This window comes from Elephantulus edwardii, unplaced genomic scaffold, assembly GCF_000299155.1.
Source record: "Elephantulus edwardii isolate Elephantulus edwardi_28Jun2011 unplaced genomic scaffold, EleEdw1.0 scaffold00030, whole genome shotgun sequence".
Classification (NCBI taxonomy): Eukaryota; Metazoa; Chordata; class Mammalia; order Macroscelidea; family Macroscelididae; genus Elephantulus; species Elephantulus edwardii.
Window position 1 is genome coordinate 21,524,351 of NW_006399780.1, and position 12,484 is coordinate 21,536,834.

Below are 12,484 nucleotides of genomic sequence, written 5' to 3' on the forward strand. Positions count from 1 at the left end.
CCTTTTGTGACTGAGATATTTTGCTCAGCATAATGTCCTCCAGGGTCACCCACTTTGTATAATATTTCATGAGTTCCTTGTTTTTCAATGCAGCATATTGTTCCATTGTGTGATTATACCAGAGCTCCTCTATTCATCCATTTGTTGATGGGCACTTGGGTTGTTTCCAGTTCTTTGCTATTATGAACAAAGCTGCAATAAACACGAGTGTGCCTATATCTGCTTAGTGGCAGTTATGGTTTCTTTAGGGTATATCTCCAGTAGTGGCATTGTTGGGTCAAATGGTATTTGTATTTGCAACTTTTTGAGAAAGCACCATACTGCCTTCCATAGTGGTTGCACCATTTTACACTTCCACCAACAGTGAATAAGGGTTCCAGTTTGTCCACAGCTTTGCCAGCATTTGTTGTTTGCTATTCTATTAAATTTTCCTATTCTTACTGGGGTTCTATCTGTTCATATTCTGCGGCCATTTTGCAGTTGGGTTGTTTATCTTGTAGTGGTGCTTGAGTATTCTCTAAATTCTAGATATAAGTCCCTTATCAGACATGTCATTACCAAATATTTTTTTCCCCAGACTGTGGCTTTCTTATTTACCCCGTTGGAGAAAGTTTTGGATGTGCATAGGGATTTTATTCTTAAAGCTCATAAAGGATAGTTTTAAGGACTGAATATTCGGTAAAAATTACCTGGCAAACATTTAATTCTATGTCTATATGTATATATTTATAATGAAATGTCTCATAAGTAGATATCATTAAAAAATTTAAGTCTCAGATTAAAGCAGGATTTGATAATTACTATAAAATGTAATTGGTGTTAGGATTGGAGAAAGGTAAACTGTTTAAAAGATTATCATAGAGGTCCCAATGTAACTATCACTTAGGCTGAATTTTGAGAGATAGATTAGGAATAAAAAAAAAAATTAAGGATGCTGTAACCAGAGGTACAATACATGCACATAAATAGAGATTATGTTGAAAAGTTTCACCTGGATTGTTTGGTTTATGCAGTTACGAAAAATAGTATATTTGTGAACATTAACTATTATTCGTTGGGTGGAAAGAATTGGACTACAGGGTTTGGCTCTAATTGTTCAAATTGCTTTTTTTTTTAGCAAATGTGATGACATATTTTGCATAAAATTTATTAAACATTGATTTGGGGTTCTCGTAATAGATTTGAAACAATTTGGAAATGAATACTTTAATTCTAATCAATTGGAATAAATTTTATTTTTGTTGTGATACACACAAATTCTTATATGACTATATCAATACAATAATTTCAAATCAAGGCCTTTAGATAATTATATAAACCTGGAAAATAATAAAATAGAGAGCATTTATATAATTTTAATAAGTACTTGTAAAAAGAGCAATGGCCTGGTGGGGATGGCCATAGCTGAACTTTCCTAATTCCATAACAGTTTATGGTCCCTGTCAAAAAACTCAGTAACACAAAATCAATTCCCATGGTGTCAGAGATGTTAAACCTCTCCCCCCATTCCCAACCTCTTCCTGCTTATTCCAGTGCCAATCTTACAGCTGTACTGGATCAAAATACATTGCAATAGCTCACAGACCACACAGAGTAGTATTAGGGAAGTCAAAAGGCTACAAATTCAAGTTAGTAGCAGAGTGATACACTCGTGAAACCAGCAGTCAGGAAATCAAAAGACAAATTGCATTAGGGAAATCTACTGTCATGGACCTTTCCAGAGTGCTGAAGAGCAACAATGTTAGTCATCTAGATGCAAGGTATGTCTGATCCAGTCCATGGTCTTTGTAATTATTTGTTACACACCAGAGATATGGACAATGACCAAGGATAACTGAAGAAGAAGCAATTCCTTTGAGTTGTGGTGCTGGAGAAGAATATTGAACATGACTTGAACAGCCAAGAGAATAAACAGGGTTTGTTTTTGTGGGGTTTTCTTTTTTGTTGTTTTTTGTTTTTGTGTGTGGAGGGGGAGGTTGTTTGTTTGTTTTTTATGGAGAGGGTGAAACTGAATTGCTCCTTAGAAGTGAGGATTCTGAAATTCCATCTCACATACTTTGGACTTGTTGCCAAGAAGGACCAGTCCTTAGAGAAGAATATCATGCTTGGAAGGGTGGTGGGGCAGTGGAGAAAGGAAAGACAATGGATGAGATGGATTGACATAGTAACTGGGATAATGAGTGTAGATATGTCAGAGACAGTGAGACTGACTCAGGCAAGAGCCGGGTTCAGAGCTATTGTGCATAGAGGTGCTGTGAATCATGCACATAACAACAGCAGCAGCAGTAGCAGATTGTAATCACTCAGTCAGGACAGCTTCGAAGATACACTCACAGGCACCTCAGCCTTGAGCCTTGTGACTTTAGGCCAATGTTATAAAACACTCAGTCCTACCTGTTATGCTCATTATCCCTCACCCTTCTATCCCTTACGTGGTCCAACAAATTTGGAAAAAGGCTTTTAGCTCTGGTTCCATGGAGTAGCAGTCCAAAGATCCACTCCATCTCATGTCAGTCGAATCTCTGGCTGTTTGCTTTGCCTGATATGGCTACAGCTCCCATAGGCCCTGGTTTGACTGGTGCAAGAATCTCTGGTCCCAAAGGACACATTCCAATCTCTGGTTTTTTTCTTTGCTGGTGAGTCAGATTTTCAAATTCTGCTGCAAGGTCCACTTGATTCAATGGTGAGACTAACCACTTCTCTTATGGATAGGATAGCATATTCTATTTGCATATTCACACCTGTCCACATGACAAAGTCAGTCAATGGTTACTGAAGCCATTTTGAACAATAAACCCTTGTTGTTGATTGCCTTTTCATCAAGTGCAGTTCATAGCAACTCTATGAACAAAAGGCCTGAGGCCCCTCTACAACTATTGGCATTTATCAAAGTTCATAAAGTTTCCAGAGGCATGCTGTTTAGGAAGTGGATGCCACTCCTGCTTCCAAACTTGTCATAGTATGTTATTATTGTTATGTGCCATTGAGTCACCTGCAATGCATAGCGACCCTATGTACAGCAGCTCTGAACCCTTTCATGTCCTGAGCCAGTCTCACTAATTCTGACACACCAACCCCCATTGTCCCAGGCACTGTATCAATTCATCTCATCTGAGGTCATCCTCTCCTCTGCTGTCCCTCTACCTTTCTGATCATGATGTCCTTCTCCAAGGACCTGCCTCTCCTGTCCATGTGCCCAAAGTAAATGAAGCAGAGCTTCAAAATCCTAGCCTCCAAGGAGAGACTTAGTTTCATCTTTCTCAAGACAGATCTATTTGTTTTGTTAGCATTCCATGGTATGTTAAAGACTCTTCTCCAGCACCACAACTTGAAGGCATCAATTTTTCTTCTGTCATCCTTAGTCATTATCTAACTCTTTGAAGTGTAACAAGTAATTGCAATGACCATGATCTTAATTAGGTGAACCTTTGTATCTAGACTGACATCTTTGCTCTTCAGCACTCTGGAGAGGTCCATGACAGCAGATTTTCTCAGTGCAATTTGTCTTTTGATTTCCTGACTGCTGGTGTTAAGAGTGTTGATTGTATATCCATGCAATCTATAATTACTAATAACCTCTATCTGTTCTCCATCTATTTTGGTGCTGCCAATTGGCCCAGTGGTGAGAATCTTTGTCTTCTTGATGTTGAGCTTCAATCCATATTGAAGACTACAGTGCTTGACCTTTTGCAACAAGTGATTCAGGTCATCTTCAGTTTCAGCAAGCAAGATTGTATAATCTGCATATTGTAGGTTATTCAGTGAGTTTTCAGAGGCTGTAAAATGACTAAGGATGACAGAAGAAGAATTGATGCCTTTGAATTATGATGCTTTAGAAGAATCTAGAACATACTATGGACTGCCAAGAAAACAAAAAAGGTCTCTCTTGGAGAGGGTAAGACCAAATCTTTTCTTTGAGGCTATGATTTTTAAGTTCTGTCTCCCATACTCTGGGTATGTGGCCAGCAGGTTCCAGTCCTTGGAGAAGGACATCATTGTAAGGGTAGAGGCACAGCCCAGGAGAGGAAGACCTCATATGAGATGGATTGATACAGTGACTGGAACAATGAGGGTTGGTGTAAAAGAATTGGTGAGACTTGCTCAGGACAGGGCAGCATTCAGAGTTGCTATACATAGAGTTGTTATGGGTCACAGGTGACTTAACAGCACATAACAACCACCACAACAACAGCAACAAATTAAATAGAAGGAAATTGCCCATCATTTTCTCATGGAGCAGCTAGTGGGTTTTGACCTTGTGCCTTCAAAATGGCAGTGCAGCTCCTTACCACTAGGCCACCAGGGATCCACTATTGTTGCATATGTCAGGTAGATTTTGGTTGAAAGCAGAGAGTAGCAGAAGGATATCTATTTTTGTTTTACCAACTATGGAAAGGCATTTGACTCTGTGAGTCACAACAAATGGAGACAAATGGGAATCCCAGAACATTTGATTGTGCTCATTGGAACCTATACCTAGACCAAGAAACTTCTTTTTGCTTGGAGCAAAGGAGCACTTATATGGGTCAAAATGAAGAAAAGAATGTGCCAAGGATGTATCCTTTCTCCATAACTTTTCATTCTATAGGTATAACATATCATTAGGGAAGCTGGACTTTATGAAGAAGAACATGGCATCAGGATTGGTGAAAGACTCAACAACACATGTTAAGCAGATGATGCATATTGCTTGTCTAAAAAGAGGAAGACTTGAAACATTGCTATAGAAAATAAAGGACTGTAACCTTCAATATGGATTGTATCTTAATATAACAGTCAAAATGTACAGTCTCTGGATAGAATTCTTTCTCCTTTCAGAAACCCAAGATTTTTTCTAAGACTGTTCAGCTGAGACCCATTCCCATGTTTATGGCTAATCTTTTTTGTGGTCGTGTACAATTGTATGGGAATCTCCCCGCTGATGCTTCAGCAGGTTTTTTGAGGCAGTTAATGACAAGGGAGGCTATTGCCCATCTTCCTCCTGTAATCTCTTTTACTTAGAGTAAATTAATTATAAATGACAATTTTTAAATATTAACAAATAATATTTTTATTAGCCACAATATCCATACTAATGTTTAACCAGAGAATTTGGAACTATAAAGTAGACAAGCTAAAATAACTATAGACAGCAAACAGGTGAGGAAATACTATGCAGTATTTTATTCTGTTTAAGGGTTCCATATCAACCTCAAATTGAACATGTTTATGTTTTTTCTTTCTTTTTTAATATTACATCCTCCAAGATCTAATGCATTTTTCTCTTGTCTGCTGATCATTTGACCTTTTTACCATAAAGAGTTATTGTTGAATGATACTTTGTCTTCTTCATGTGTTTTCACTCGTACAATTATTAACATGCCTCTTTATAGTTATATGGTCAAGCGTGAAAGAACTCCGGTGGAGCAGTAGTTAAGTGGCAGGCTGCTAACTAAAAAGTCATCTATTAGAACCTATTAGTCATTCTGTAGGAGAAAGATATGACAGTTGGCTTCTGAAAAGATGTAAAACCTTGAAAATCATCTAAGTACCTCTACTGTCATACTGTGGTACTGTGGGTCAGAATTGACTTGATGGCAGCAACTTTTTTTATTCTTCACCAAAAATATAGGATCAAAAAATGTTATAACTATAGGAAATTGTAAAAGTTGCAAACCTTGAAGCATGAATTCTGTGTTAGGATTTAGTCTGGAAATTAGAACTTTTCTAAATACTCTGAAAATAGGTGAAATAGGAAAATAATAATTTTAAGATTTTTTGGGAGAACAAAAATTAATAAAATTGCTATAGAGAGCATGAAAAAAAATGAATACTGACAATCTCAGGATGAAACCTACGAAAGAATGGTTATGAAAATTCAGTGGAAAGTGCTGTTGACTTATAGAAATCTTTGAAATAAGTTCTACTAGCAGTCTTGGCAGTGAAATACTTACAAAGAAGCCATAATGAATTTAATCTATGCTTATCAATCTGGCTACAAAGATTTCTGAGCACAATGCTCATTCATTAAGAATTTATAGATTAGAATCATACAGGCAAGGAGATCCTTGGAAAAGACAACTCAGTTTCTCTTCACATTTAAAGAGCAATTAAGATGGCCATATATTAAATCAAGCTGAGAATAGACAATTCAATACTGATTGCTTGAAAATAGCCATAGTTTCAAAAGTTACCACATCGTTGATTATATTACTTTAACTGTCTATATAAGTATGCTAATGCTGGAAGAGACTGGATGTGATAGGATATATTTCACACTCTTTCATTCACTTGACTTCAGTTATATAGGACACACACAGGAAGCCACATCAAAGCAAAATTACATTACATCAAATGTCATCAAGGGAATGAACTTTTCACAACTGCCAAACCAGCCAATCATAAGATGCCAAACTGACACACAGCTTTAGCCACCACAAAAATTATTGTGATAAATGAAGAATTTTTAAAAATTCAAACTGTTTTGTACTTTCTAAAAATTAAATATCATTTAAAATCAAATGTATCTCCCTCTCCCTTTGCCTTTTCACTGTTTTTTTTTTCTTTAAATGCAGAAGCCTTAGGATCAGAATAAAATATTTTTCCCCAAAATTACATGCAGCTTGTAGGTTTATGTGGAAATCAATCAATATTGCCTTAAGAGATTTCTTTTCAAATGTACTATGCTGTTTCTTTTTTGGGAGCTCTGGTTATTAATGGTAAAAAGTTATCCTCGGAACCTACAGGCACATGGTTTGAATGCACCAGTTGTTTCATAGGAGAAAGATGGACAATCTACCTCTGTGTAATTTATTTCCTCTGAAAACCTGTTGCAGGGTAAGCTCTGAGTTTGTTCTGATGCAGAGTTACACAACAATGTTTCATTTTTACAATAACATTTGAAAAATAATAGAGGTTATGAAAATACTTCTTAAGAAGAAAGAATGGCTCGTAAATACGTATAGAAAAGGCATGGTAGTTTCATAAAAAGGTAACCAATAAAAACAATATTTGGTAGCAGATTTTCTCCAGACAAAATTAAACAAACAATTATCTTAAAAACAAAATAGGACTCTTGTGGCCTAGTGGTAAGAAGCTGCACTACAATCCCAAAGGCATGTGGTTCAAATCCACCAACTGCTAGTATAAGAAAGATGGGCATTCTCCTCCAGTGCAATGTACAGCTTTCAAAAATCCACTGAAGGGTCAGCTATGTAATGGTTCCAACTCAATGACACATATCAATAGTAAGTCCACGATAAGTAGTTCAAGTAAAAATTGTGCCACATTCTTGGATTGCTCAAGAAAGGTTATCTTTTTAATGAGAAACTTTAAGTGTTCTAATAGCATGACTGAACAATGTGGTAAGAATTAAAATTCCCCTCCTTTACATAACATGAGGTGCTAGCACACTTCTAAAAGCTTTCCAAGACATCAGCAGATTAATCTACCAGATGTTCCACAGGAGAAAGATGTGTATTACTGCTTTTATATTATATATTAAGTTATAGTCTTGGAACAATTTATTCTCTGCTTTATAGTCACTAAGAGTTGGAACAAACTTGGTGGAAGCAGAACTGTTGTCTATTGCTGATATTTTATTGTTGGTTATACTTCACATATGAAGACTTTGAGACTTTACAGTAACTTTTACAATGTCCCGCAGTGCAGACTTTGCTGCACTCAAGCTACATGAACTCTCTTATAACCATTCAAAACTTTCTTAAAATCTACTCCAATTTCAATGTAATTTTAAGTATCTTTGTATTATGTGCATACATTTATATTCAAATTTATTTCCTTATGTTTATTTTCAGAGCCAAAAAAATGATTACCTTATCCTTGAAAGTCTCCATTTAAAAATTATGTTTAGAACCTTAATTTACGTTCTCTGTAATATTTTTGTTTATATTTAAATAGAGCTGATTACACACTTTTAAATGCAGGAGTGACATCCACTTCCTAAATAACATGCCTCTGGAAACTCTATGAACTTTGATAAGTGTCGATAATTGTAGAGGAGCTTCTGGCCTTTTGTTTATAGGGTCGCTGTGAGTTGTGCTTGACATTATTAAAAAAAACATTTGCTTCTGTGCTTAAATAACTCTTTTGAGGAATAAGCTCTTTTGAAGTAAGTTTTGACCCATCATAATATTTAGATTAAAATTTATTTTCAATAAATATATGTTATTTAGCCAGTTATACATAGCAATTAACTTTTATACAAGATATATTGGAAACAAATTCATGGTTTCTATAAATTAAAATGCCTAGCAGTATAGTCCATAAGGTATTCTACTTCTAACCTGAAGACCTTGTCTCTCTGGTATTTTGAATCAAAACAGTGACTATAAAGTTGAAAGATATGTAATCTCTTCCTATGTAATTTACAACCTCAGAATTACAGCTTCAATTCCAGGTCAGCCAGAAGTTGGTTCAGAGGGTATAGCAATGAGTTTGTGGGGTTGTTACTTAAAATTTTAATAAAGACTTACAGTAATATTGTCGCTAGGTGTCATAGAATTGACTACTACTCATAGCAACCCTATGAACAGAGTAAAAGGTAAAAAAAAAATACTTAAACTACAAGGTTCTTCAACAGAATTTTCCTTGTAATTGATAAGGAATTAAAACACTTGTATGAAAGAAAAAAAAAAGATAATTGATGAAGTGGGAAAAAACAAAAATTTATGTGTGAAATATTTTTCTCAGGTTTTTACTTCAATGTTAAATTATATTGTTATAAATCACTTTCTTGGAAAACATAACATCTTTTGTAATACATCTCTGAAGACTTCTTTCACCTGTTGATTCCTTAAAGTATAAATAAAGGGATTTAGTAAAGGAGCAATTGAAGTATACAGCAACGCCACACCTTTGGATACTGTCACCCTTTCTTTAGCAGATGGCTTTATATACATAAATATACAGCTACCATAAGTCATGGAGACAACAATCATATGAGAAGTACAAGTAGAAAATGCTTTGGTCCTTTGCTGGGCAGAGGGGAATTTCAGAATGGTCTTAATGATGTAGGTGTAAGACAGAATCACCAGCACCAAAGTGACAGCAAGAGTCACCACAGCTAAGATAAAAGACATCAATTCGAGGACATGGGTGTCTGTGCAAGATATCTGTAAGATAGGCGATGTTTCACACATAAAGTGATCAATAATTCTTGAAGCACAAAACTCCAGCTTGAGTCCCATGACTAAAGGGGGAAAGATGATCAGGAATCCCGTTACCCAAGAACTGAGCACAAGTTGGTAGCACACTCTGCTGCTCATGATGATGGGATAATGCAGTGGTTTGCAGATGGCTACATAACGGTCATAGGACATAGCAGCCAGAAGATAAAACTCTGTAACGCCCAGTAAAAGGATAAAAAATAATTGCGCTGCACAATTATTGTAAGAAATGGTTTTGTCTTTAGTCACAATGGTTATCAAGAATCTGGGAATGCACACTGTTGTGAATAGAATTTCCAAAAATGAAAAATTTCTAAGAAAGAAATACATAGGAGTCTTGAGACGTGCATCCAGCAGGGTAAGTAGGATAATAACGAAATTCCCCATTGTACTGAACAAATAGTTAAGAAATAGAAAGAAGAAGACCACAATTTGTAATTGTGGGTCATCTGTCAACCCCACTAGAATAAAGTTTTCCATTGACTGGTTCTTCATTTCTCTCCTGTATGCCTTATTAAACACATAGAAGAAAAGAAGTAAAAAAAAATTAGACAGAGCAAGATTTTTTTTTACATAAAAAAGAGAAAAGATTATCAGACTTACCCATTTGTAAATTATGTTTCCAGCCTAGATATCAGATTGCTCTTGAAAATATGCCAAAACACAGTTTAAAATTTCTCCAAATCCTGTATTTCTTTTTAAAATATTCCTGAGATTTTGGGCCAATATATGTTTTAACCAGTCATTTCCAAATGTTGTTTACTCTGCATATGTGATTAAAATAAAAGAAATATATTAGAGATTTTAAGTATATTTTCTATGTTTTGTTTAAAGAAAACTGATTTGAACAAAATCACATTTTAACCTAGAAACAATTTTTAATTTAATCTTACATATTGTTCAAAATTAGTCTCAAAAAGAGCTCTCAAAGTTCCTATAATTGATACTTCAATCATTTTCAAACTTAATCTAACTTAAATCCATTTATTCATCAATAGTTGCTGCTAATTTATTATAACAGAAGGTGGGGGTTCTCTTATTAGCTAAATTTTACCCTTAGAGGCAAGGGTGGTGATACTAGGTGTTGTTCATAGGACATCAATGAATCAGAGTTGACTCAAGAATGACACATAACCATTACATCTATCTATCTATCCATCTACATACCTATGTTTTAATAATCTTTAAAGTGTATCACAGTATTTTCAATAGTGTAGATTTCTTAAATATAAATAATTATTCATTTTAACTACCATTAAAAAAATAAAACAAGTTGAGATTCTGTTTTAGTCTCCCTTTCCTAATACTTTCAGATTATTTGTAATGTCAATTTCCATTATTTTCATCATAGCTGAGTAAATTTTACTAAATTTTTAAAAAATGAGTTTTAAAGTAAATTTTAAAACCTGAGTTTGAATTTTATTATAATTATCACACTATTAAATTACAAAGTTTTATTACAACTACGACACTATTCAATTATTAATGTTGATGATTCATTGTTATATATTTAATAGTTTAGTACCCTAATCTCAATAGTTTTGGGGGTTTTTTGGTTCTGAAATTATTCTCTACTTTTATTTAGTGGACTGACTATACTTAAACAATTACTTTATCAAAATGTTGAATAGATCTAAAGTGCAAAACATTATAAAAACAGAAGAAAACAAATATATAATAAATTCTATTATCATTTTAGAATTAGTTTTCTAAATAAGTTGACATAATTTGGCACATTATTATTTAGAAAATTCTGGATATCTAAAAATGATATTAATTTTTCATTTTCAATAAAAATGAAACTTAATTTCATGCTGTACAATTTCTATCACCATAAACATGTCAGTTTAGTTCATTATGTTCATAATGTGAAAATGTTTCTAAAGATGGGGGGTTAAAGACAATTATGAAAAATGAAAATTCATTTGATATTTTATTCATTTAGATAGAATAATGTGATTTGGGTTAGCCTGCTTGCAGAAGTATTGACACTTTGTATTCACCTTGTACTGATGGAGGACTGCCAAGAGTCAAAGGTCTGTTTGATGGCAGTGGGTCTCTTTTTAATATCACTACAGCTGCTAGGTAGTAACAATCTTTTATTGTACAGATAAACATTTCAGCCTTTGCTGTTTTTATGACTTCCACTATTGCTCCACTCCAGATTTTAAGCAAAACTTTCTAGGAACTAATACATTTTTTATGATTTTGGGCTTCTACCAGACTACTTTAGAATGATACTATCTCAAATTCTAGTTTAGAGATACTCATTGGTTTGCTTTATATGTTCACAGAATGGAACACTTAACAACTAAAATGTCAGACAAAATAAAAGGTAGACATAGCATTTTATAATATTAAAATTTTGGTAATATCTACTGTATATATTATCATTAAATTACTCTTTCAATAATAAAGAATTATAAAACATCACAATTTAGTAACCATATATAACTTAGTGAATTTGACTTTGTGGGTAGTTACCTTAATTTCTGATTTTGAAGTGAAAATGATTGTTGGCTTACCTTTTGGAATCTAATGTTCTTCTGTGTGTGCATAGCAGAATAATGCATAAATATAATTAATGATTAATTTTCTGCCTTCTAAATTTTAAAAATGTTCATCAAATTTTATTATTCTGCAGGAAATTTTATTGCTAATTTAGTACCCATTTTATGAGAAACGGCAATGTGTACATATTGAGTTTCTCTTCACATGCCCTCAGCTTAATAGGCACTATAAATCTTCAGAATAAGGTATTAAAAATTTTTGTTATCATACAATTTCCATACTGAAATTTTGTTATTAATGACCTCTATTAAAAGTATTAGGCTTGGGGTGCTATCGTCTAAAAACCTAAAATGTGTATATTAACTAAAAACATAATACAATTTGAGTAGTATAAAAATGAATAATCTGATGTAAGATAATAAAATCTTCCAACTAAACCTATACAACATTAATACACATGCTCTTTCAAAATGCTACAGTTTCATAATTTCTTATTTACTAGTCTTAAGAGATTCTACAGAAAAAAAAATATTTCTCTAGAGATTAGGTTCCACAAGTACTAATTATTTGTAATAATGTATACCTTTGTTATCTACTTTTAAAAAAAATTGAAGAGAAAATATCCCAGAGGAGTATTATAAATTATTTAGCTAAAGCAACAAAATACATTACAGGAATGTAAGCAGTTTTATTGTCCTGGGACAAGACTGGAAATTTTAGCTAGTTTACACCAGCAGAAAATGTCTTTCTTCCAATAAGAGAAAGCATTAAGTCTAGACTATTGTTCATCATTTTAAATTTTTTTT

General features: G+C 33.8%; 2 protein-coding genes across 2 annotated transcripts in view; one reads left to right on the plus strand and one right to left on the minus strand.

The window, feature by feature from the left end:
- LOC102861555 (olfactory receptor 6C6-like) overlaps positions 1 to 1,126 on the plus strand; it is a 2,597-nt gene extending 1,471 nt beyond the window's left edge. The window contains exon 2 of the mRNA XM_006884002.1: positions 1,118 to 1,126. Within this exon, the coding sequence (XP_006884064.1) occupies positions 1,118 to 1,126 (9 nt within the window). The remainder of the gene's footprint in view (positions 1 to 1,117) is intronic.
- A 7,600-nt stretch (positions 1,127 to 8,726) lies between these two features.
- LOC102850665 (olfactory receptor 6C6-like) lies at positions 8,727 to 9,662 on the minus strand. Its single transcript, XM_006883939.1, has one exon. It carries the CDS (start codon positions 9,660 to 9,662, stop codon positions 8,727 to 8,729), a length of 936 nt encoding a protein of 311 aa, XP_006884001.1.
- Positions 9,663 to 12,484: the final 2,822 nt, after the last annotated feature.

Coding starts and splice junctions, on each gene's coding strand:
- LOC102850665 (XM_006883939.1), bottom strand. CDS start 9,662: ATGAAGAACCAGTCAATGGAAAACTTTATTCTAGTGGGGTTGACAGAT.